Source organism: Anolis carolinensis, unplaced genomic scaffold, assembly GCF_035594765.1.
Source record: "Anolis carolinensis isolate JA03-04 unplaced genomic scaffold, rAnoCar3.1.pri scaffold_11, whole genome shotgun sequence".
NCBI lineage: Eukaryota > Metazoa > Chordata > Lepidosauria > Squamata > Dactyloidae > Anolis > Anolis carolinensis.
The window spans coordinates 13728769-13755858 of NW_026943822.1; the positions used below are offsets into that span (position 1 = coordinate 13728769).

General features: G+C 40.2%; 2 protein-coding genes across 10 annotated transcripts in view; one reads left to right on the forward strand and one right to left on the reverse strand.

Moving 5' to 3' along the window:
• The window catches only part of cemip (cell migration inducing hyaluronidase 1), a 160871-nt gene that overhangs the window by 129185 nt on the left and 4596 nt on the right, over positions 1–27090 (forward strand). For all 3 annotated transcript variants that reach the window (XM_008118541.3, XM_008118539.3, XM_008118543.3), the window contains exons 15-28: positions 2673–2742; positions 5332–5460; positions 7444–7529; positions 9606–9737; positions 13801–13836; positions 13941–14096; positions 15953–16133; positions 17979–18194; positions 21599–21810; positions 22533–22718; positions 23010–23214; positions 25680–25763; positions 25986–26143; positions 26676–26776. In XM_008118541.3, the coding sequence (XP_008116748.2) occupies positions 2673–2742; positions 5332–5460; positions 7444–7529; positions 9606–9737; positions 13801–13836; positions 13941–14096; positions 15953–16133; positions 17979–18194; positions 21599–21810; positions 22533–22718; positions 23010–23214; positions 25680–25763; positions 25986–26143; positions 26676–26776 (1952 nt within the window). The remainder of the gene's footprint in view (positions 1–2672; positions 2743–5331; positions 5461–7443; positions 7530–9605; positions 9738–13800; positions 13837–13940; positions 14097–15952; positions 16134–17978; positions 18195–21598; positions 21811–22532; positions 22719–23009; positions 23215–25679; positions 25764–25985; positions 26144–26675; positions 26777–27090) is intronic.
• The window catches only part of mesd (mesoderm development LRP chaperone), a 40173-nt gene that overhangs the window by 1203 nt on the left and 11880 nt on the right, over positions 1–27090 (reverse strand). For 2 of the 7 annotated variants that reach the window (XR_010000996.1, XR_010000993.1), the window contains 2 exons: positions 18102–18172; positions 17082–17599 (listed from right to left, as the gene is read on the reverse strand). The exons of 2 other annotated variants lie outside the window; for them this stretch is intronic. The gene's annotated coding sequence lies outside the window, so the exon portion shown is untranslated. Of the gene's footprint in view, positions 1–17081; positions 17600–18101; positions 18173–19030; positions 26091–27090 lie in introns of those variants that run through there. 3 more of the 7 variants (XR_010000995.1, XR_010000994.1, XR_010000997.1) reach the window with 3 other exon arrangements.

Below are 27090 nucleotides of genomic sequence, written 5' to 3' on the forward strand. Positions count from 1 at the left end.
GGAGTCAACAGGATTTTTTCCACTTTACACAGAAACTCTGATCTTAAGTACAGTAGAGTCTCACTTATCCAAGCCTCGCTTATCCAAGCTTCTGGATTATCCAAGCCATTTTTGTAGTCAATATTTTCAATATATCGTGATATTTTGGTGCTAAATTAGTAAATACAGTAATTACAACATAACATTACTGCGCATTGAACTACTTTTTCTGTCAAATTTGTTGTCTAACATGATGTTTTGGTGTCTAATTTGTAAAATCATAATTTGATGTTTAATAGGATTTTCCTTAATCCCTCCTTATTATCCAAGATATTTGCTTATCCAAGCTTCTGCCGGCCCATTTAGCTTGGATAAGTGAGACTCTACTGTATGATCATCATCATCATCATATTGAAAATAAAACAATACATTTTGAATAAACCCAGTTCACAGTGAATACAATCTCTGATATCAGTCAAAACTCTGCAAATTAAACTTTTTGTGAAAATTAAACTCCTTGCCATATTGTAAGACAATAAATCCTTTTTGAGAGAAATTGTCTTACAATATGAGAATGACTGGTTATGGGGAAAGGGAAAAAATATAGAGTTGCTTAAGCAGACAGACATACTTATGGCATCTGGAGGGGACTCACAGTGTATCTTGAAAATCTTAAGGAATTGCAGGCACAGAGAAAAACAACCCGTTTCTTCCTTGATTCTGTATATAAAAGGTTTAAAAACATTCCTCTTCTACTATTCCCTGAGACTTTAGAGGAGGAAGTACTTATCAAACCATAAATATAATTGACAGGTAACAGTTGCATAACTAGGATGACAATTCAATAGAAGTTCATTCTGGAATTCCTTAAGGCAAGGGTCCCCAAACTTTTTAAACGGGGGGCCAGTTCATGGTCTCTTAGACCATTGGAGGGCTGGACTATAGTTGAAAAAAAAAACCCCTATAAACAAATTCCAATGCAGACTGCACATCTCTTATTGTGAAGTAAAAAAAACAAAACAAATGGGAACAAATACAGCCTCAATGATGATGATGATGATGATAATAATAATAATAATAATACATTTGGAAACAATAGACATTGACAAAATCATGATCTGCCAACTGCAAAAGGCCACCCTACTGGGATCTGCACACATCATCCGAAAATACACCACATAGTCCTAGCCACTTGGGAAGTGTTCGACTTGTGATTTTGTGATACGAAATCCAGCATATCTATCTTGTTTGCTGTGTCATACAATAAAATAATAATAATAATAATAATAATAATAATAATAATAATAATAATAATAATAAGGATTGGAAAAGACCCCTTGGGCCATTTCGTATATATACAGTAGAGTCTCACTAATCCAACCCTCGCTTATCCAAGCCTCTGGATAATCCAAGCCATTTTTGTAGTCAATGTTTCCAATATATCGTGATATTTTGGTGCTAAATTCGTAAATACAGTAATTACTACATAACGTTACTGCGTTTTGAACTACTTTTTCTGTCAAATTTGTTGTATAACATGAAGTTTTGGTGCTTAATTTGTACAATCATAACCTAATTTGATGTTTAATAGGCTTTTCCTTGATCAGTCCTTATAATCCAAGATATTCGCTTATCCAAGCTTCTGCTGGCCCGTTTAGCTTGGATTAGTGAGACTCTACTGTATATTGTTTGCTGTGTTATACTGTGTCTTTGTGTCAATAATAATAATAATAATAAGAATAATATATCAATAATAATAATAATAAGGATTGGAAAAGACCCCTTGGGCCATTTCGTATATATATATTGTTTGCTGTGTTATACTGTGTCTTTGTGTCAATAATAATAATAATAATAATAATAATAATAATAATAATAATAATAATAAGGATTGGAAAAGACCCCTTAGGCCATTTCGTATATATATATTGTTTGCTGTGTTATACTGTGTCTTTGTGTCAATAATAATAATAATAATAATAATAATAATAATAAGGATTGGAAAAGACCCCTTGGGCCATTTCGTATATAAATATTGTTTGCTGTGTTATACTGTGTCTTTGTGTCAATAATAATAATAATAATAATAATAATAATAATAATAATAATAATAATAATAATAATATATCAATAATAATAATAATAATGATTGGAAAAGACCCCTTGGGCCATTTCGTATATATATACTGTTTGCTGTGTTATACTGTGTCTTTGTATCAATAATAATAATAATAATAATAATAAGGATTGGAAAAGACCCCTTGGGCCATTTCGTCCAACCCTTTTTTGCCTTTGTGCACCAAAAGCACTGCCAAAGCAACCCTTAATAATTAATTATTAATTAAATAATAATTAAAATACCATTATAAGCAAGCAGAGCTTTCGAAGGCGCACCATGGGGGCTGGATAAATGGCTTTGATGGGCCGCATGTGGCCCCCGGGGCCTTAGTTTGGGGACCCCTAGCTTAAGGCTTCCAAGGCTCCATTTGAAGACAAGGGCAAAAGCTGTGCAATAAATGGGAGAATGTCCAGGGAAGGGGACGTCTATGCCAACATGCAAACTGCAGAAATAGTGATTTATCTACCAAATTATTTGAACTGCCTGGTTCTCTAACCTTGATCCATAAAATCTCTGCACAACCTGTTCTGGATATTATTTAGCACACACTTCTTTTTGTCCCTTTACCCAACAGTGCTGTATCCACTTTCTGGCTGGCCAATCCACACAACAACCTTGTCAATTGTGCAGCTGCGGGATCCGAAGTGAGTATAAAGGCGTCTCATTTTGTCTGGGGAGAAGGTTCCAGCAACTGAGTTCATATTATTTGGTTGTCACTAGAACAAAAGTGATAGTATATACGAATATTTCAAAACTATTTTAGAAATCTGAAATCCAAAAACCCCAAGCATTTTGGATAAGGGATATTCAACTTGTAGCTTTTTCCTTCTGTTTTTCTTCTTTTCTTCCTTTCTTACTCCTGTTTTATGCTCATAACAACTTTACAAAGGAAGGAATAGCAGGGGCGGTGTTAGTGCAGCGGGTAATCCGATAGCTGCAGAAAATCTGCTGACCAGAGGGTTGACAATTTGAAACTGCAAGTCGGGGTGAGCTCCCGACTGTTAGCCCTAGCTTCTGCCAACCTAGCAGTTCAAAAGCATGCAATGCGAGTAGATTAATAGGTACTGCCTCGGCGGGAAGATAAAAGGGTGCCCCATACAGACATGCCAGCAATACAATTGGAGATGTCTATGGACAGCAGGCTTCACGGCATGGAAAAATGGAACAAGAGCACCTCCCCATGGCCAGAGTTGAGCCTTGCCTCCAGACAACAGAGATAAAAAGGGGAAGGCGTTTACCTTTGCCTGTGTATTGTATGTTGTTTGTTCTCTGTGTAAAAAAGCATTGAATATTTGCCTTATATATATACTGTAATCTGCTTTGAGTCCCTCCAGGGAGATAAAGCGGAATATAAATAGTGCATTATTATTATTATTATTATTATTATTATTATTATTATTATTGACACAAAGACAGAATATGACACAGCAAACCAGATATATATGCTGGATTTCATATCACAGAATCACAAGTCAAACACTTCCCAAGTATTTATTATTATTATTATTATTATTATTTTATGATGACACAGCAAACAAGATAGATATGCTGGATTTCATATCACAAAATCACAAGTCGAACACTTCCCAAGTGTCTAGGACTGTGTGATGTATTTTCGGATGATGCTCGCAGATCCCAGCAGGGTGGCCTTTTGCAGCTGGCAGATTGTAATTTTGTCAATGTCTATTGTTTCCAAATGCCGGCTGATATCTTTTGGCACGGCACCCAGTGTGCCCATCACCACCGGGACCACCTGCACTGGTTTCTGCCAGAGTCTTTGAAGTTCCATGTTGAGGTCCTGATAGCAGCTGAGTTTTTCCTGTTGTTTTTCGTCAATGCGACTATCACCTGGGATGGCAACATGAATGATCCAAACCTTTTTCTTTTCCACAACTGTGATGTCTGGTGTGTTGTGTTCCAGAACTTTGTCAGTCTGGATTCGGAAGTCCCACAGTATCTTTGCATGGTCATTTTCCAATACTTTTGCAGGTTTGTGATCCCACCAGTTCTTTGCTGCTGGGAGGTGGTACTTGAGGCATAAGTTCCAATGAATCATTTGGGCCACATAGTTGTGCCTCTGTTTGTAGTCTGTCTGTGCAGATTTCTTACAGCAGCTGAGGATATGATCAATGGTTTCGTTGGTTTCCTTGCACAGTCTGCATTTTGGGTCATCAGCTGATTTTTCAATCTTGGCCTTGATTGCCTTTGTCCTGATGTCTTGCTCCTGGGCTGCAAGGATCAGGCCTTCTGTCTCCTTCTTCAGGGTCCCATTCGTGAGCCAGAGCCAGGTCTTCTCCTTATCAGCTTTTCCTTCAATTATTATTATTATTATTATTATTATTATTATTATTATTATTATTATTATTATTATTATTTGAAACACAACAAGATGAGTCCATAGCAGACAGTCTGCTGGATGTTGTATTGGATCACACGTCGGACATTTCCCAAGTATCTAGGACTGTGTGATGTATCGGTTAATAATGCGTGCAGATCCCAGTCAGGTGACCTTCTGCAGCTGGCAGGTGGGGATTTTGTCTGCGCCGATTATGTTTAAGTGCAGGCCAAGGCCTTTAGGCACTGCACCCAGTGTGCTGATCACCACTGGGACCACCTTGACTGGCTTGTGCCAGAGTCTTTGTAATTCGATCTTTAAATCCTCATATTGTGCCAGCTTTTCAAGTTGTTTCTCCTCAATCCTGCTGTCACTTGGGATCGCAACATCGACAATCCATACTTTGTTTTTTAACACGATCATGAGGTCAGGAGTATTGTGCTTCAAAACCCTGTCCGTCTGAATTCGGAAGTCCCAGAGTAATGTGTTGTCGAAGGCTTTCATGGCCAGGATCACAGGGTTGTTGTATATTTTCCGGGCTGTATGGCCATGTTCTAGAAGTATTCTCTCCTGATGTTTTGCCCACATCTATGGCAGGCATTCTCAGATGTAAATAGGTAAAATTATTATTATTATTATTATTATTATTATTATTATTATTATTATTATTATTATTATTATTATTATTGTGACTGGTCAGCGCTTCTCAGTGTGCTTCATGACTTAATGGGGATTTGAATCCAGATTGCCCTGCTCAACATGTTGATCACTACATTACCTATCAAAACACATGGGTTATCTCAACATTTATATGTTTCCTTTGTCCAAATTTACTTAAATTCCCACTTGTTTAATTCAGCAAAATCCTAGATTAAGCGGAAGCTTTGGTCTCTTGCAGGAAACTGGGTTTTGGTTCGTTTTGCATCATGTGCCAACGGGGCTTTCGGCAGGCATGTATCCTCCTGGCTTCTCTGAACACATTCCAATGGGGACGTTCTCTAACAATCGGGCACATTCCAACTATCGAGTGAGTATGCATGCGATGGGAATCTTTTCCCTTTTATTTGTTTCTTTTCTTTGGTGCCTTTGTCCTTCTTCCAGCTCCAAGATCTGAAAGCTATTACTGGCCATCATTCCTGCTTCCATAAAATCAAAAGCAAATGCTATCCTAGAATGTTTATCTGCAAATTCAATTTTTCTTAATGCTTGTGTTTGGCTCTCGGTGGAGCAAAACAGCCAAGCAGAGTGTCGGGTTTTTTAAAAGAAACATTCTTGGTCGATCAGTGAACTACTTCACATTTATATGTATCCAGAGCACAGAAAATCAGAGCTTGGGAAAGTTACTTTTTAGATTACAGCTCTCAATATCTTCAATGGCGATACTAGATACGGGAGAGGGCTACGGAGAGGTGTAATCCAAAAGGGATTTTTTTTCCAAGCTCTGGTTAGCATTGTCTTTATGGCATATCAAGATGTATGCCTGTAGTAAACAACTCAGTGCAGCATAATTCCATGTGCAAAACTTCCGTGCTCATATGAGCAGCTTCTGCTCATATTGCAATGACAGATATTATTTATTTATGTGAATTAGACAATTCCAGCAAAATTTCCTGTTTACTCACATTCTTCTTACCCTTTTATTCTGGATTTTATATCTTTTGAATGTCTTGTGTTGTTGTGTTGCATAATAGTGTTATTGTCTATGTTTTATGCATCAATAAACATAGTTTTATTGATTTTTTGGATCTCCCAGTGGTGCAGCGGGTTAAACCGCTGAGCTGCTGAACTTGCTGACCCAAAGATCGGCAGTTCGAATCTGGGAGGGGGTGAACTCCCGCTGTTAGCCCCAGCTTCTACCTACTTAGCGGTTCGAAAACATGAAAATGTGAGTAGATCAATGGTAACGGTGTTCCATACAGTCATGCCGGCCACATGACCTTGGAGGTGTCTGCGGACAACGCCGGCTCTTCATCTTAGAAATTGAGATGAACACCAACCCCAGATTAGGACATGACTAGACTTAATGTCAGGGGAAAACCTTTACTAAACATAGTTTTATGAAATAGTATTTTTATACAAATTACTGGGTTTATATGTATGTTTGTATGTGTCGATGTGTCCAGATGTTGATATCAATTGGATAACGCCATCCTGGGAATTTTAGACAGCATCACTCCAGGATATCTATATATATAAAAGGGTAATGAAATTTTGGCCTAGGACAAAACAACAAAACTACACATCCCAGAAACACTAAACTTGGCAGCACAACCCCTCATCCATGCCTCTACATTCATACAACAAAAAGAAAAGAAAAATTAAGTCCTAATTAGAGGGAGAGGAATAATTGTTTTTATCCAATTGCTGTCAGTTAGAAGGCTAAGTTCCGCCCACTTGGTCTCCTAGCAACCGACTCAGCCCAGGGGACAGGCAAAGTTAGGCCTCACTTAGGCCTCTTCCACACTGCCTATAAAATACAGATTATCTGATTTTAACTGGATTATATTTATTTATTTATTTACAGCATTTATATTCCGCCCTTCTCACCCCGAAGGGGACTCAGGGCGGATCACATGACACATATAGGCAAACATTCAATGCCTTTTAACATAGAACAAAGACAAGACAAACATGGCTCCGAGCGGGCCTCGAACTCATGACCTCCTGGTCAGAGTGATTCATTGCAGTGATTCATTGCAGCTGCTCTCCAGCCTGCGCCACAGCCCGAGCAGTGTAGACTCAAGGCCCTTCCACATAGCTATATAACCCATTTATAATGGACTTAATGTCAGGAGAAAACCTTTACCCTTTACCTTAACTACCACCAATTCCTCAATACTTTATTTCCCATACCCCCATACTTCGCCACAGCAACGCGTGACCGGGCAAAGCTAGTATATTAATAGATATATTTGAGTTAAAATAAGATTTTGACAAGTGTTTGAACTCTATAGAATGATTAAAAATAGAGATAGCCCACAAATGGCTCTCTTCTCCTCTATTTGCCTAGGCTGGAATGATCATCGACAATGGCGTCAAAACTACACCTGCATCAGCCAAGGACAAAAGACCCATCCTAACCTTGATTGCTGGAAGGTAAATATGACTTGCATGGGTTTTATTTGGAACTATGCACCACTATGGGTGAAATGCAGCTGTTATTCTAATGCATGGGAACCCTGCGATTTTTTAACAAAAGGCCTGCTTCAGATGCTTATGGATGGCACAGACAAGTCATAGCATGGATAAAGCCATCAGTGTTTTTGGGGTCCAGACCTCCAACATAAAAGGTCCCAAGTTACGTAGTGAGCAATGTGCCTGAAATGGGAACAAGAAGGAGGTAGATGCGAGTACATCATGATCTTGTGGAATCAGAGTTGGAAGCCTCTGTTTAAAAGCTTCCAAGGAAGAAGCTTCTACCACACTCCGAGGCAGAGAGTTCCACTGCTGAACAGCTCATACAGTCAGGAAGTTCTTCCTAATGTTAAATGATAAATGTGGAGAAATAGAATCATAGAATAATAGAGTTGGAAGAGGCCACATGGGCCATCCAGTCCAATCTCCTCCTGCCATGCAGGAAAAGCACAATCAAAGCACCCCCGGCAGATAACCATCCAGCCTCTGTTTAAAAGCTTCCAAGGAAGGAGCTTCTACCACACTCCAAGGCAGAGAGTTCCACTGCTGAACAGCTCATACAGTCAGGAAGTTCTTCCTAATGTTAAATGATAAATGTGGAGAAATAGAATCATAGAATAATAGAGTTGGAAGAGACCACATGGGCCATCCAGGAAAAGCACAATCAAAGCACCCCTGGCAGATGGCCACCCAGCCTCTGTTTAAAAGCCTCCAAGGAAGGATATTCCATCACAGAGTATAATCAGAATATATCAGAGTATCCGTAGTTTGCATTATAATTACAAAGAGTTCAGACAGGCCTACTTGGTGATTTTAAAAGCCACTCCAATCGAGGCAGCATATAATTAGGATTACAGTAGAGTCTCACTTATCCAACATAAACGGGCCAGCAGAATGTTGGATAACCGAATACGTTGGATAACAAGGAGATATTAAGGAAAAACCTATTAAACATCAAATTAGATTATTATTTTACAAATTAAGCACCAAAACATCATGTTATACAACAAATTTGACAGAAAAGGTAGTTCAATATGCAGTAATGCTATGTAGTAATTACTGCATTTACGAATTTAGCAGCAAAATATCACGATGTATTGAAAACATTGACTACAAAAACACGTTGGATAATCCAGAACATTGGATAAGCGGGTGTTGGACAAGTGAGACTCTACTGTACATCATGGTCTTGTGGAATCAGAGTTGGAATAATAGAATAATAGAGTTGGAAGAGACCACATGGGCCATCCGGTCCAACCTCCTTCTGCCATGCCAAAAAAGCACAATCAAAGCACTCCCGGCAGATGGCCATCCAGCCTCTGTTTAAAAACCTCCAAGGAAGGATATTCCACCACAGAGTATAATCAGAATATATCAGAGTATCCGTAGTTTGCATTATAATTGCAAAGAGTTCAGACAGCCACTCCAATCGAGACAGCATATAATTAGGATTATTACTTTGTTTTGGCCTCTCTTTGATGTCAGATATTATAGTAATGGTACACAGCCCCTTTCTTGCTCATCAGTTATCGCTAGTGTTAGCGTATTTTATGTGTGGCCCAAGACAATTCTTCTTGGAAACCAAAAGGTTGGACATCCCCGCTTTACATAGTCAGTTATTGTCATACCTCCAAACACCTCAGCAAGTGGGAGTCCAAAAGTGGCAGGCTAAAACTCGGAATCTCAATCAGTGGCTGACGCCAGATGAGAGACTCCATCCTGGGCACACAGAAGACTGGATGACTTGGAAATAGGGCTACAAAGTGGAATCCGTGACATGCCGAGTGTGGAGAAGAGCCAACCACAGACCACTTACTGCAGTGCAACCTGAGCCTTGCCACATGCATAAAGGAGGACCTTCTCACATTGACGTCAGAGGCATGCCAAGTGGTCAAAAGAAATCTAGTATAATGCCAAGTTTTTAACTTTGTTTGTGTTTTTGAGTACATTATAACTGTATCCTCAATTTGCTTCTGACACAATAAATAAAAAGTTATTATCAGAGGGCCAATTCCTGACCCCTTTGCTCTTCTCCAGGTACAGCCCGCATAAAGATTCGGACCCTTTGAAGCCCCGGGAACCGGCCATCATCCGGCACTTTATTGCCTACAAGAACCAAGACCATGGCGCTTGGCTGCGGGGAGGAGACGTGTGGCTGGAGGCCTGCCAGTGAGTGTTGCCTCAATTCAACCCTCCAAAGTTCAGCTCCGATTTTTTGGCAGGCAGAGCTGTGGCAGGGCCTATTTTTACGACTGGCTTCAGCGCCTTTCATCTGGCAGGAGGGGGTTTAATAATAATAAAAAAAACCAAGAACCCAGGAAGAAAAGCCTGCACCTTATTTTTGCAGAGGGATATCCTGTCTTGCTGGAGTTCATATAGATGTGTCATTTTGTGTCAGCTGGAAGTGAACTTTAAATAAACCTTTCTGCCTAAACTTGGGGGAAAAAACCATACACATAAGCAGCTGGGCTCTTGGTTTTATGATATGCAGTAGTGTGTTATTGCCAGAAATTCCAGTGCTGGGGAGGTAGGAAGAAGACAGGATGGCTTGAGGAAGGATTGAGTAAACAACAGTCGGGTTTCAAAATTCTTCGTAAGGATAGAAGATACTTTCTTTTCTTTCAAAGAGGGAAACTTCTCAGGTTACTTCTAGAGATTTTATCCATCTGTTGTTGAAAGCTTTCATGGCCAGAATCACTGGGTTGCTGTGAGTTTTCCAGGCTGTATTTCCATGTTCCAGAAGCATCGTCTCCTGACGTTTCAGCCACATTAAAGTAAAGGGTAAAGGTAAAGGTTTCCCCTGACGTTAAGTCCAGTCATGTCTGGCTCTGGGGGTTGGTGCTCATCTCCATTTCTAAGCCGAAGAGCCGGCGTTGTCCGTAGACACCTCCAAGGTCATGTGGCCATTGGCATGACTGCATGGAGCGCCGTTACCTTTCCGCCGGAGCGGTACCTATTGATCTACTCACATTGGCATCTTTTCGAACTGCTAGGTTGGCAGGAGCTGGAGCTAACAGCGGCCGCTCCCGCCGCACCCAGGGCTTGAATCTGGGACCTTTCAGTCTGCAGCTCAGTCACATTACTAATATAATAATAATTTTATTTTTATACCCCGCCCCATCTCTCCGAGGGGACTCGGGGCGGCTTGCATGGGACCAAGCCCAGGCAATAAGCAATATAAAACTCAACAATAAAAACAAATCATAAACAAATAAAATCACATATACCAATAAACAATAAGCATATTTTGATTTAAAAAAAACCTGGGTTGGCTCCTAAAAGGGATAGTGGGCCAGAAAAGTGCAAATAGTTTTGTACGGTACAGATTAGGAAAGAGGTAGGTGCCAGGGACTATTATCCCATTAAGGAGGAGGCATACACCTAAAGACTATATATGGCTAAGGAGTAAAAATACTATAAAAATAGAATGGACAAAGAGCAATCCCAAACTAAGGAAATCAGTTGCCATTGATGGCAGGCATCCTCAGAGGTTGTGAGGTTTTTTTGGAAACTAGACAAGTGGGGTTTATATATATATCTGTGGAATAATGTCCAGGGTGGGAGAAAGAACTCTTGTTCTTTGAATGTTGCAATTGGCCACCTTGATTAGCATTGAATAGCCTTGCAGCTTCAAAGCCTGGCTGCTTTCTGCCTGGGAGAATCTTTTGTTGTGGGATGTTAACTGGCCCTGATTGTTTCTTGTCTGGAATTACTGAACATTCTACAGATATATAAGCCCCACTTGTCAAGTTTCCAACAGACCTCACAACTTCTGAAGATGCCTGCCATAGATGTGGGTGAAACGTCAGGAGGGAATGCTTCTGGAACATGGACATACAGCCCTGAAAACTCACAGCAACCCATTTTATCCATTAATCGTTGTAGGTTTGATTTATCTGCCCATTCAACAATAGCTCCATCGTTGATGCTTTGCCATTACTACATTGCACTTTATTGACCATTTTAGCTGTGAAACTACCTCTCCCCATTTTGAAATATTCTGCACTTTGGCCCAGATCCGTGTATTAGTTTCCTGTTTTTAACATTTTTGCTGTATGTTGATTTTATGACTGTTTTATTGATGCTGATGTTTTATTGTTGGGATATCTGTTTTATTGTTTTGTTGTTATTATTATATTGTTGTGTCGGGCAAGGCCCCATGTAAGCCGCCTCAAGTCCCTTTGGGGAGATGGGGCGGGGTATAAAAATAAAGTTATTATTATTATTATTATTATTATTATTATTATTATTATTATTATTATTATTATTATCTGTTTGTCGATTCCAGAGCAAGAATAAGAGTACAGTAGAGTACTCTAACGTAGAGTATCTAACGTTTTGGATTATCCAACGCATTTTGTAGTCAATGTTTTCAATACATCATAATATTTTGATGCTAAATTCGTAAATACAGTAATTAGTACATAGCATTACTGCATATTGAACGACTTTTTCTGTCAAATTTGTTGTATAACATGATGTTTTGGTGCTCAATTTGTAAAATCATAACCTAATTTGATGTTTAATAGGCTTTTCCTTAAACTCTCCTTATTATCCAACATATTCGCTTATCCAACGTTCTGCCGGCCCGTTTACATTGGATAAGTGAGACTCTACTGTATAGGGTTTTGAGGTCTGGATTTTGAGCTTTTTCCCTCTTGCTCAACCTTTTTGGCCATCTGCTATAGTAGAAGCAGTTCATTTGAGTCCAGCAGGCATAGACTCAGGTAGCATCTGAACTGTGGAATTAATTCAGTTTGACACCACTTTAACTACCATGGCTCAATGCTGTGGAATCATGGGAGTTGTAGGCTTACAAGGTCTTCAGCTTTCTTTTCCAAATACTGCTACTGCCTCACTATACAACTCCTGTGATTCCATAGCACTAAGCCATAGCAGTTTTGGACTTCAACTTCTGCAACTCCTAACAGCTCCATTGTATTGATTACAATCTTCATCCCTTGCATATATAAATGTGCTGATGTGGATGGGACCAAGTTGGAAATACAGGGCATCACTGCATATATAATTGTGTCTAAAATACAGACTTGGTTTGGGATGTTTATTTGACTTCTTTGCCTCTCCCTATCTTGAGGTTTACACTAATACTTTGAGCCATTGTGCAGAACACAGAGCTATTTTCCATCTGAAGTTGTTGGCAGTGTCCTAGCTTTTCGGCCTCCAGCTCTCATTACCTAGTTTTGTTTTAAAACAAAAGAGATCTAGCCATCTTAAGATTTGTTACTGTACAGTACATACTAATGTGAATCACAGTGAATATATCTTTCAGCACATAATAAATAAGTCTGGAAACTGTAAGAACCAGTTGTTAAAAACTGGTAATGGAACATGCCTGCCCTCTTGTGGTACAACACATTTGAGGAATTTGTTGTCGAAGGCTTCCGTGTCCCGAATCACTGGGTTGCTGTGAGTTTGCCAGGCTGTATGGCCATGTTCCAGAAGCATTCTCTTCTGACATTTCACCCACATCTATGGTAGGCATCCTCTGTTGGAAACTAGGCAAGTGGGGTTTATATATCTGTGAAATGTCCGGTGGGAGAAAAAACTCTTGTCTGTTTGAGGCAAGTGTCAATGTTGCCATTGGCCACCTTATTTAGCATTGAATGGCCTTTTGGCTTCAAAGTCTGACTGCTTCCTGCCTGGGGGAATCTTTGTTTGGGGATGTTAGCTGGCCCTGATTGTTTCCTGTCTTGATTTTCCCTGTTTTCTGAGTGTTGCTCTTTATTTGTTGTCCTGAATTTAGATTTTTTTAAAAAAAAATACTGATAGCCAGGTTTTGTTCATAGTTAGTACCTGAATTGATCAACAATGCCAGATGCTCTCATATTTTAGAGGAATTAACAAAAAAAAAGACTTCCTACTATAAGCCTAAGAAAACTCTATGAAATTCATGAGAGCCAAGGGTCAACTTGTTAGCTCAAGCCATGGTATTGAAATATAATTGCAGGGTTTTGCATGGTGTCTGGAGCCACCATTTGGTAAATATGTGTGAATATTAGGTATGTCCAATAAATCGTTTTGAATCTTATATCGGATTGATATCGGATTGTTTTTGCTTTTTGAGACGCATTCCGATACGTTGTCTCACGGCGCAACTGGCAATGTATTTTGAACTGGCTGGATTAGTAACATCATAACACAAAGCTGAATTGAAGACACACACACACCAAGTCATTCTGTTGCTCTAATATTATTTGTTTCTTTCATACAGGTTTTCTGACAATGGCATTGGCCTCACGTTGGCAAGGTAAGCAGCCCTGTTATATTATATCTATGTATTTAACACTAGCCACGAAAAGCAGGACTTGGTCCGAAAAGAGTTGTGCTGAAACACAATTTGATCTCTCCTAGCGGAGGCACCTTTCCTCACGATGACGGATCAAAGCAAGAAATAAAGAACAGCCTCTTTGTAGGCGAAAGTGGAAATACGGGGACCGAAATGATGGATAACCATGTCTGGGGCCCCGGAGGCTTGGACCACAGCGGGCGGACTCTTCCCATTGGACAGTATGTTTCACCTAAAGCAGTGTTTCTCAACCTGGGGGTCGCAAGGGTGTGTCAGAGGGGTTGCCAAAAACCATCAGTAAACACTACAACTCCCAGTTGCCAAGGTCTATTTTCCCCAAACCCCAGCAGTGTTTACATTTGGGCATATTGAGTATTCGTGCCAAATTTGGTCCAGATCCATCACTGAGTCCTCAGTGCTCTCTGGATGTGGGTGAATCACAACTCCAAAACTCAAGATCAATGCTCACCCAAACCCTTCCAGTTTTTTCTGTTGGTCATAGGAGTTCTGTGAGCCAAGTTTGGTTCAATTCTATCATTGATGGAGTTCAGAATATTAAGTTAACTATAAATCCCAGCATCTACAAATCCCAAATGACAAAATCAACTCCCGCAACTCCACCAGTTTTCAAATTTGGGCATATCGGGTATTTGTGCCAAATTTGTTCCAGTGAATGAAAATACATCCTGCATATCAGACATTTACATGACGATTCATAACAGTAGCAAAATAACAGTTATGAAGTAGCAACGAAATAATTGTATGGTTGGGGGTTACCGCAACATGAGGAACTGTAGTAAGGGTTCGCGGCATTAGGAAGGTTGAGAACCACTGTCCTAAAGCTTTATTTTCAACCTCTTCCATTTTGTTCAAAGCCATTGTCAGTTTGCTTTGCTTTTTGTGTGATAAATGTCTATGTGAAGGTCTACGTTTTAGAGTTTCTTCTCATGAGCAGGTTCCAGGTCTTCATGCAAGATGTGGGATTGGAGGAGATTTAGCGAAAAATTAAATTATCTGCGAGTCGAGTTCCCTTCTAACAGATGCCAATCTGCCCTTAATCCTCTTTGATGGAAATTGTGATGAAACGTTAACAGGATTGTGTTGTTGAAGGCTTTCATGGCCAGAATCACTGGGTTGCTATGAGTTTTCTGGGCTGTATGGCCATGTTCCAGAAGCATTCTCTCCCGACGTTTATAGACTCATATAATCCAGTTCAAAACAGATAAAGTGGATTATCTGCTTTGATAATCTGGACTATATGGCAGTGTAGAAAGGGCCTGAGAGTAATGGATAGGAACTATGATGTGTTGTCGAAAGCTTTCGTGGCCAGAATCACTGGGTTGTTGTGAGTTTTCCGGGCTGTCTGGACATGTTCCAGAAGCATTCTCTCCCGACGTTTCGCCCACATCTATGGCAGGCATCCTCAGAGATCATGGGATCTGTTGGAAACTAGGCAAGTGAGGTTTATATATCTGTGGAATAGTGTACAGATTGGGAGAAAGAACTATGTCTGTTTGAGGCAAGTGTGAATGTTGCAATTGGCCACCTTAATTAGCATTGAATGGCCTTGCAGCTTCAAAGCCTTGCTGCTCCCTACCTGGGGGCATCCTTTGTGAAGAGGTGTCGGGTGTTTTGTTAGGAGGTGCAACAAATCAGGACCAGCTAACACCTTCCAACAAAGGATTCCCCCAGGCTGGAAGCAGCCAGGCTTTGAAGCTCAAATGCCATTCAATGTTATATACATAAACCGCACTTGCCTATTTTCCAACAGACCTCACAACCTCTGAGGATGCCTGCCATAGATATGGGTGAAACGTCAGGAGAGAATACTTCTGGAACATGGCCATACAGCTTGGAAAACTCTTACTAAGAATGCTAAGCAAATAATCTACCAAGACATGAGGAGGACATGATTTGAATGAATATGAATCCCCAAGTGGTAGGGATTATGGACAGGGTTTCTTCCAGCTCAGTGTGAAAGTATTGACTCTCTTTGCTGCTTTGCTTTTAGTTACAGTCACTCATTACAACCAGATTACTCACCCACTTCCTTCTCTCTACACCTGTTGTATTCCAGGAATTTCCCAATTAGAGGGATTCAGTTTTATGATGGGCCCATCAATGTCCAGAATTGCACGTTCCGGAAATTTGCTGCCCTGGAAGGACGCCACACCAGTGCCTTGGCCTTCCGACTGAACAACGCCTGGCAGAGCTGCCCAAACAACAACGTCACAAACATCTTCTTCGAAGATGTCCCCGTGAGTTAACTTTTGCAGTGAACTAGCAGATACTATTTTGGAGGGGGTGCTTTGGGTCATACAGGTCTTTGACACGGAATCCTGTCTGTCTATGATTGAGAAAAGTGGCAGGAAAAGAATCATCTCCCTTGAAATGTGTTACTGGAAAGACAAATAACTTCAAGAGCAAATCAAGCTAGATATCTACCTAAAAGCTAAGATCTAAACCCAGACTACCACACTTTGGTCATATCAAGAGAAGACATGACCCACTAGAAAAGAGAACAATGCTTGGCATTAGGACAATAAGAAGACTACATTATGGTTGGAGAGAGATAAGAAAACAAAGACACAGACCTAAGACCTGGTCAGGGCTGTTGATAACAGAGTGTATTTGGAAGGCAAAGAGTCACCAGAAGAGTGGAACAATGGGTTAAACCCTTGCGCCGGCTGGACTGTTGACCTGAAGGTTGGGTTGCTGACCTGAAGGTTGCCGGTTCGAATCAGTGAGATGGGGTGAGCTCCTGTCTGTCAGCTCTAGTTTGCAGAGATATGAAATAAGCCTCCCAGCTAACACATCTGGGCGTCTCCTGGGCAGGGTCTTTGTAGACTGACCATTCTCTTACACCAGAAGCAATTTGCAGTATGTTCTCAAGTCACTTCTGACACAATTATAGAAGACTGACTTAAGTTGACGGTGATTAACTAAACAGAAATGGGCACCTCTAAATGGACACCTCTAAGGATGCTTTAGTTGTGTATTTTTGATAGGAATCAAATCCCCTCAGGGAAATGGAAGCGGGTTATAAATAAACTTTTTTTCATAATAATAATAATAATAATAATAATAGGTACTAGGTGGAGTTTCAGCTTTTGGATTCTAATACTCTAGTCTCTGGAAGGAACAATGGGAAGAAGCTTTGTCATGTTGGGTTGTTTGACTGTTAAGTCTTTGTCCAAACAAATGCATTTATTTATTTATTTATTTATTTATTTACAGCATTTATCTTCCGCCCTTCTCACCCCGAAGGGGACTCAGGGCGGATCACATTACACATATAAGGCAAACATCCAATGCTTTAACATAGAACAAAGACAGAGACAAACGCAGGCTCCGAGCTGGCCTCCAACTCATGACCTCTTGGTCAGTGATTTGTTTCAGCTGGCTGCAGCTGGTTGCTCAACAGCCTGCGCCACAGCCCGGCCCCAAATAGCCTGTTTCACATAACTTAAGCATAAGATAAAGTACATGCAGAAGATATAAGAGGCCCTCTCCAACCCAGCATTCTGATCCCGTTATGCCAAAGCAAATGTTTCTCGTCAGCTCACAAACCACAGTGTTTGCTGGTCTCTGCTCATATCATGTGGAGCCCCTGCTCGTGCACTGGGTTAATCCGCTGAGCTGCTGAACTTGCAGGCCGAAAGGTCGTCTGTTTGAATCCGGGGAGCGGGCTGAGCTCCCGCTGTTAGCCCCAGCTTCTGCAAACCTAGCAGTTCAAAAACATGCAAATGTAAGTAGATCAATAGGCACTGCTCTGGCAGTAAGGTAATGGCGCTCCATGCAGTCATGCCAGCCACCCAACCTTGGAGGTGTCTATGGACAATGCTGGGTCTTTGGCTTAGAAATGGAGATGAGTACCAAACCCCCAGAGTCGGACACGACTGGACTTAATGCCAGGGGAAAATCTTTACCTTTACCTACTCATGTCACATATTCATGCATCCACTAGCTGGTCCAAATGAGGTGCCTAGTATCACCCTGTACTGAACTGTATTGGTGGCAGGGGGTGGTGGTGGGGCAATTAGATTAAGTTCCTAAGCAGTTCAGAATCAATACATTCGGGTATGTTTTGTCTTTCAATTTAGATAACTTCTAGAGTATTCTTTGGAGAACCAGGACCTTGGTTCAATGGGCTGGATATGGATGGAGACAAAACTTCTGTTTTCCACGATGTAGACGGCTCTGTATCTGAATATCCTGGATCGTACCTGATCAAAGAAGATAACTGGCTGATCCGGCATTCAGACTGCATTGATGTCCCAGACTGGAGGGGCTCGATCTGCAGTGGACAGTTTGCACAGGTAAGAATGAGGGGCAATGGGAGGGGAGGTATCAGAAGACCCCCTTCAGGGAGAGATTACGCCCATGTGAAACAACCGCACATGCATTAGAAGACATTAGGAGACATTAGAAGTACCGTATATACTCGAGTATAAGCCGACCCAAATATAAGCCGAAGCACCTAATTTTACCACAAAAAACTGGGATAACTTATTGACTCAAGTGTAAGCCGAGGGTGGGAAATGCAGCAGCTATGGGTAAATTTCAAAATAAAAATAGATACCAATAAAATTTCATTGATTGAGGTAGGTTAAATGTTGAATATTTACCGTATTTCAAAGAAAAACAATAAACTAGCTCTGTAAGTGGAAAAGTAAGGGCAACAAAAACTATGGTATCAACAATAACCTAATAATAACAACAACTACAACAACAATAACAATAAAACTTCATTTGGATCCCACCCTATCTCCCCATGAGGACTCAGGCCGGCTTCCAACATAGTAACAGGCAAATATTTAATGATTATATAAACAGTGCAGAGCTACATATAGATCTATAATTATAGATACTAATTTCACATATGCATTTCTCCCTGAAACATTTGCAAATCCACCCCTCTCTCTATGTTCGTATGTGTGCATTTCCCCTACAATATTTTAAGCCCTATAAAATTAATGTATACACCCTGTTTCCCCTAAAATAAGACATTCCCAGAAAATAAGACCTAGTAGAAGTTTTGCTGAATTGCTAAATATAAGTCCTCCCCCGAAAGTAAGACCTAGCAAAGTTTTTGTTTGGAAGCATGCCTAACAAACAAAACACCGGAGCATGCAGGATCGGTAAATGTACATACCATAAAGTGTTGTACATGGAAATAATGGTAGTAACAAGACATTCTTGATAGGATTCACAGTTTGCCTGGTTATGCTGGTTTATGATGACAACTACTGTATATAATAAATGTTCATTCACAATAAATGTGAATTCTTCTTCATGGAAAAATAAGACATCCCCTGAAAATAAGACATAGACCATCTTTGGGAGCAAAAATTAATATAAGACACTGTCTTATTTTCGGGGAAACACGGTAGATGTTTAAATTTTTATAATTGTTCATGTTTTTTGTCTATTGTTGTGTTTTATATGGCTATTGTTTTTATTCGGGCTTGGCCCCATGTAAGCTGCCCTGAGTCCCCTTTGGGGAGATAGAGGCGGGGTATAAAAATAAAATTATTATTATTATAGATACACATATAAAGATACTTAGAGGTTGCAAAAGCTTGCAGAGGGTTAATGTTTATATATCTGTAGGAGTTTAACAAATATTTCAGGGGAAAATGCTTTCATAAGATTAATGAATATATACTTTTCTTCTTCCTGACTTGCAAGGGTGTCTCTCTTTGCAAAACATTCCCTTGATTAAGAGCAGGGAGGCTTTGCAAAAGAAAACACTGACAAGGAAGAAGAAACATTTTTTGAAGTCAATAATAAGTTTCAAAACAGGTTAGGTCTATGGTATGCTATATACAGTAGTCTCACTTATCCAAGGTTCTGTATCCAAGGCAATCTGCCTTTTAGTAGTCATTGTTTTTGTAGTAAATGTTGCAATATTTTGGCGTTGAATTCATAAATACAATAATTACTACTTAACATTACTGTGCATTGAATTGCTTTTTGTGTCAATTTCTTGTAAAACACGATGTTTTGGTGCTTAATTTGCAAAATCATAATGCAATTTTATGTTTAATAGGCTTTTTCTTTGGATTTAATTTTTTATTGATTTATAAGTGTTAATACAGCAAAAGCGAGGAAAACAAAATTGGTGGGGATAGTGCAAAGAGGTGGGGAGGGGAACATAGGTGAAGAGACATGAGGGTACAGGAGAAAGAAAGGAAAATATAAGGGGAAAAAGAAAAATATATATAGAATAAAAACAAAAAGAAGAACACCTCCCTCAAAAAAAAAACAGAGAAAAAATATATTAAAAAATATATTAAAACTTCCCATTGTCCTCTTGAGGAGTTTTGTTTGGTTTTCATTCATTTTCTTTTCCAGTTGACTCTCAAGAAGTTTTTGTCTTCATGCGTCAGATAGGTTTATTGTGAATGTATTTCCACCTTTTTAAATAAAATCTCTGAAGCCTGTCCAGTCTGTCTTTTTTTCCCCCATCACTTAATTTCTGTGTCAGAATGTCCATTTGTATTAAATCCAGCAATTTTATAATCCATTCATCTGTAGTGGGTACATTTTTTTGTTTCCAAACTTTGGCTAGAACTAGTCTTGCAGCCGTACTCATTAAGAAAAACATTTTATCTTCATTTTCCTTCAATTTCCGGTTTGTTATACCTAGTAAATATATTTTCGGTTTTAATGGGAACTTGATTTGTAGTATTTTTTGTGTTATCTGATGTATATTTTTCCAGTACCTATTAATATTTTTACACTTCCACCATTGGTGATAAAAAGTTCCTATTTCTTTATCACATTTCCAGCACTTATTGGATATCCGTCTGTTAAATTTGGCTCTTTTGACTGGGGTATAATACAGTAATTACTACATAACATTATTGTGTATTGAACTGCTTTTTCTGTCAATTTCTTGTAAAACACGATGTTTTGGTGCTTAATTTGCAAAATCATAATGCAATTTTATGTTTAATAGGCTTTTTTTCTTAATACAGTAGAGTCTCACTTATCCAAGCCTCTGGATAATCCAAGCCATTTTTGTAGTCAATGTTTTCAATATATCGTGATATTTTGGTGCTAAATTCGTAAATACAGTAATTACAACATAACATTACTGCATAATGAACTACTTTTTCTGTCAAATTTGTTGTATAACATAATGTTTTGGTGCTTAATTTGTAAAATCATAACCTAATTTGATGTTTAATAGGCTTTTCCTTAATCCCTCCTTATTATCCAAGATATTCGCTTATCCAAGCTTCTGCCGGCCCGTTTAGCTTGGATAAGTGAGACTCTACTGTATCTCCTTATTATCCAAGATTTTCGCTTATCCAAGGTTCTGGTGTAAGGTTATCCAAGCCCCGGTGGCGAAGTGCGTTAAAGCACTGAGGTGGAGACCAAAAGGTCCCAGGTTCAAACCCCAGGAGTGGAGTGAGCACCCACTGTTGGCTCCAGCTTCTGCCAACCTAGCAGTTCGAAAACATGCCAATGTGAGTAGATCAATAGGTACCGCTCCGGTGGGAAAGTAACGGCGCTCCATGCAGTCATGCCTATGGCCACATGACCTTGGAGGTGTCTATGGACAACACCGGCTCTTCGGCTTAAAAATGGTGATGAGCACTAACCCCCAGAGTCAGGGGAAACCTTTACCTTACTTAAGGTTCTGCTGGCCCGTTTATTTTGGATGAGTGAGACTCTACTGTAGTTGAACAAATGGGTTTTCTTTCTATTCCAGGTATACATCCAAGCCTACAAATCAGCCAACACGAGGATGAAGATCATAAAAAATGACTACTACACCCATCCATTATACTTAGAAGGGGCTCTAAGTAAAAGCACCCACTACCAGCAATATCAGCCTGTGATCACTCTGCAGAAAGGCTACACCATCCATTGGGACAAGACCGCTCCAGAGGAACTGGCCATCTGGCTTATTAATTTCAACAAGTGAGTGTGGCCCATACAGACAAAACTCAAGTCCAGTAATGTAGTTTAAAGGTGCTACAGAAAAAGGATATTCGTGCATAGCTTCAATAACTGTTCTGATAAGCTCACACATACTTTGACTGTGTTCTCATCTAAGTATCTCAAGTCCCTCTGGATGTGAAAACATGAGATATAAATATCTGAGAGAATATGTGGGCCAAAATAGTTCCCGAATCACAGGAGTTGGTGACCCACTTTACATTTATTGGGTTGCTGTGAGTTTTCTGGGCTGTATGGCTATGTTCCGGCAGCATTCTTTCCTGACGTTTCGCCCACATCTATGGCAGGCATCCTCAGAGGTTGTGAGGTCTGTTGGAAAACTAGGCAAGTGGGGTTTATATATCTGTGGAATAACATCCAGGGTGGGAGAAAGAACTCTTTGTCTGTTTGAGGCAAGTGTGAATGTTGCCATTGGCCACCTTGATTAGCATTGAATGGCTTTGCAGCTTCAAAGCCTGCTTGCTTCCTGCCTGAGGGAATCCTTTGTTGGGAAGTGTTAGCTGGCCCTGATTGTTTCCTGTCTGGAATTCCCATTTTCTGAGTGTTGTTCTTCATTTACTGTCCTGATTTTTAAAGTTTTTTAGAAATACAAATTATTTTTTTTTGGCATCTTGGCTTAAAGCATAGGCTTTGGAGCGTTTGTCACAAGTTTAATACATTTCCATTTTCCCCTTTTAATTTAGGAATGATTGGATCGCAATTGGGTTTTGTTATCCTAGGGGGACAACATTCTCCATTCTCTCGGATATCCATGATCGGCTTACGAAGAAAACAAACAAAACTGGTACATTTTACCCGGCTCTTCAAATGGACAAACTTGAGTATCGAAACCCTACCAAGGGGTACTACTATTGGGATGAAGAGACTGGGTAAGAGCACAGCAAATTTATCCGAGTATCATATATCTCTCTGATGGATGGCATAACTTTCAGCAGTGTGCTGTTATTGTGTCCCTTATGTAGAACTCATCTACACCAGACAGTTTAACCTGATCTATAAATGTCCCAGAGCTGCCTCGGATCTGGCATGTTTCTGCCAAATCCAGGGCTGATGTTTACCTGGCTGTGAAATATGCCTGCCTTTCTGCAGCACTACACTTCTTACCTTCTCCATGTCACCACGGCTGCTCCTAGTTATTCTTTATTTCATGTGTTTCGCAGGTTATTGTTTCTCAAGCTAAGAGCTCAACATGAAAAAGAGCCCTTTGCCTTCTGCTCGGTCAAAGGCTGTGAGAGAATCAGAATCAAAGCCAACATCCCCAGGAACCCAGAGAGCAGTGACTGTGAAGCTAAAGCCTACCCAAAACATGCCGAAAAACCATCTATAGAAGTACCAATGCCCAAGAAGCTTCCTAGCACAATTTCAGTAAGAACAGTTGGTTTATTTAATGAACCGATTCTGGTTAATTTTTTCATTTCTTGATTTGGTTGTATCAAAATGCATGGAGATTGTTAAACGAAGCTATTTATTTTGGGCGTTGCATATTCATTAACTTGCACATATTGTTGTAAGCCAACTCAGGCTTATGGTGATCCTTTCTATGGCTTTCCTCCAAGTCTAAGAGCATACAACTTGCTCAGGGTTTCTATGATTGAACAGGGGTTTGAATCTTGCTTTCCTGTAGTCCTTCACCAACACTCAAACCACTGCACCTTGTTGGTTCCCTGAAGCATCCAGATATCTTCTGTTCAGTGGGAACTAAGCTGCAATTATCTAGCTCCTGACATCTCATCCAAAACTACCACCATTCCATTCCTTTCCCCTTTCTCTTTAGGTAAAGGTTTTCCCCTGACATTAAGTCAAGTCGTGTCCGACTCTGGGGGTTGGTGCTCATCTCCATTTCTAAGCCGAAGAGCCGGTGTTGTCCGTAGACACCTCCTAGGTCATGTGGCCAGCATGACTGCATAGAGAGCCGTTACCTTCCCGCAGAAGCGGTACCTATGGATCTACTCACATTTGCATGTTTTCAAACTGCTAGGTTGGCAGAAGCTCCTCAGATCTGAATGCCAACCTTTCAGTCAACAAGTTCAGCAGTTTAATCCACTGCACCACCAGGGGCTCCAATTTCTCTTTAGGAAAAAGATAAGCGGCAATTCCTTCTGCCCAGTTGCCTTCCACTTGCCAATGGCCTCTCAGGGCTTGACATCGAATAGTGAAAAGGCACAGAGCTGAGCATGCTCCCCATCAGTCTGTCTCACCTTAAGTTACATCTAAGTCACTTCAAAACTTGTTAAAGAAAGCAGGAACATTTTGATTTGTCGGACGTTCTGGGACCGGGATGCAATCATGCCCTTGGGCCCCATGCTGCAAAGTGCAAAAATAGTTTTTGTCAGATTGCATTCAGAGGTTAGATAACTACATTTAAGGAGCTAACATGTTAATGACTTGGAGAAAGAAACGAAGCTCTAATGCCGGAACTCCAAGATAGGAAAGTTACTCGGGGTTTTAATCTGACCTAGTTACAGCTTGGAGCTCCAGGTGGTGCAGCATGTTAAAGCGCTGAGCTGCTGACCTTGCGGATCGAAAGGTTGCAGGTCTGTATCTGGGGGACAGGGTGAGCACCTACTGTTAGCCCCAGCTTCTGCCAACCTAGCAGTTCGAAAACGTGCAAATGTGAGTAGATCCATAGGTACTGCTCCGGCGGGAAGGCAACGGCACTCCATGCAGTCATGCCGGGCACATGGACAATGTCTATGGACAATGCCGGCTCTTTGTCTTAGAAATTGAGATAAGCACCAACCCCCAGAGTCAGACATGACTGGACTTAACGTCAGTGGAAAACCTTTACTTTTACCTAGTTACAGCTTAGAAGGCCAAGAGATGACTTATAGGGAGGAGAGATGGAGAGAAACATCCCTAAAAGTACCAGCTTACATCACAGAGGGGGCAGGATAGGTAAACAACAGGGAGATGCTTCAGGTCATTCAAACTATCGTAACCCTATTACTACACTCATTATGAGGCACTCTTCAGTGCTAGGTGTTGTATTTCCAAGTTTTCACTCAATTAATCCAGTTGGCGAAAGGAAAGGGGCAGAACCTTATTCTTCCCAGTAGGTTGACAAAAGCAAACTCCTGCAGCTCTTCCTAGGATTGTATGATCTTCCTATTAATAACTTTTTTCTATCTTGACCACACTCTGATATTACTTGGCGACAAGTCCCCAATTTCATCTATGAAACATTGGAGGATATGGATATGCTTTAGAACCTCATTCAACAGGAGTTTTTGATCAAACATTACCCATTTCAGCATAATTTCAAACCTGAATGAATAATAAAGAGTGTGGTACACTTTGGCCTCGAGTATCAATATCCAAGGTTACTCCTTCCATATGGAGCCTGGAACTTTCTAATTCGTTGTCATTTCTTCTATGAGACTTTTATGGATCATGAAAACCATGGATTTACAGTAGAGTCTCACTTATCCAACATAAACAGGCCGGCAGAATGTTGGATAAGTGAATATATTGGATAATAAGGAGGCATTAAGGAAAAGCCTATTAAACATCAAATTAGGTTATGATTTTACAAATTAAGCACCAAAACATCATGTTAAACAACAAATTTGACAGAAAAAGTAGTTCAATACGCAGTAATGCTATGTAGTAATTACTGTATTTGCAAATTTAGCACCAAAATATCACGATGTATTGAAAACACTGACTACAAAAATGCGTTGGATAACCCAGAATGTTGGATAAGCGAGTGTTGGATAAGTGAGACTCTACTGTATTTCAAAACCACACCATATAGAGAAAAAGCTTTTAGTGAGGAAATGTTTTGGAAAAATAGTACAAAGACCAACAAAATTTTCTATTCTTTACAATAGAAGAGGGACCATTTTGTGGAAGTGAAGATCGATAGCTACAAGACTAGATATTTCCATCTCCGGGATGACTTCGCATATATTTCCGTAAGTATTATTATTTTTTGCCCAAGGTTGTTTGGTGAATTCTGGTTTATTGTATTCAATCATTTAACTTGCTGTCAAGCAAGAAAAGAGCCCTTTTTTAAAAATGTGTTTTTCTTTTCTTTTGGTGAACATCAAAATCTATGATTGGGTACAGAAAAGGAATGTGTGTCTCTAGGATTCTAAGGTTATAATGGATTTCCCCCCCTTTAATTCACTATGTAGGTTGAAGGAAAAAAGTTTCATCTTTCTGAAGACGGGATCCAAGTAGTTGTGATTGATGGGCACAATGGAAAAATCGTTGATCAGACGAGTTTCAGAAACTCCATTCTGCAAGGAATTCCAGCGCAGATAGAAAACTATGTCAATAACATCCGGGACAAGTAAGTGAATGGCATACACACCTGACATCTTGCTGTAGCATAGGCATGGGCAAACTTTGGCACTCCAGATGTTTTGGACTTCAACTCCCACCATTCCTAACAGCCTCAGGCCCTTTCCTTTTCCCCCTCAGCCGCTTAAGCGGCTGAGGGGGAAAAGGAAGGGGCCTGAGGCTGTTAGGAATGGTGGGAGTTGAAGTCCAAAACACCTGCAGGGTCAAAGTTTCCAAGAATTCCAAAATTCTTCTAATTTGAGCGCACTTGGTGGTCTTGCTCAGAAAACAGTGTGTATCTATTTACCTTTAGCACATTTTCTAAGAATCAAATGAAAGCCATTGGAAAATACTGTTATTGTGCGCATTTCAAGATGAAGGTGGTGTCAACATTGTCATCTGACTCCTTAATAAACTAAAAAACTAAAACCAGACCATTTGCATAGTTAAGTCTCATTTGGAGGGCCCCGGATGACTTCCAGCAGTACTCTCAATTGATAAACGTCTCAATGGGTTAATACACTTTTTTTTTCTTCCTCTAGTTCCATAGTGGTGATAACATCCAAAGGAAAATTAAACACAAAAAGCCCATGGACTAAAATCCTGGACAGGCTTGGAGCAGAGACAGGCTTTAAATTAAAAGGTAAACTTAATGTTAAAGAACTTGACATCTCAATATTTGAGGTTGTTAATTTGTATGCTTCCTGGTATTTTAGAGCTCCAGTGGGCTCCTGCTTTTCCTTCCACCAAAACTAAAAGAAATGATCAGAAAGTGTGGAACAACATGGCGTTGCTTGTTCAGGATCCTTCCAGAGCCTGGAATAACTTCAAACTGGATTACAGTCCTTGTGCAGATGGAGCCAAAAGCTGGATCAGCACTGCCAAATGATGCAGTTTGAACCGCATAATATAGTCAGTATGGTCCCATATAATGCAATGTATTAGATGGATCTACAC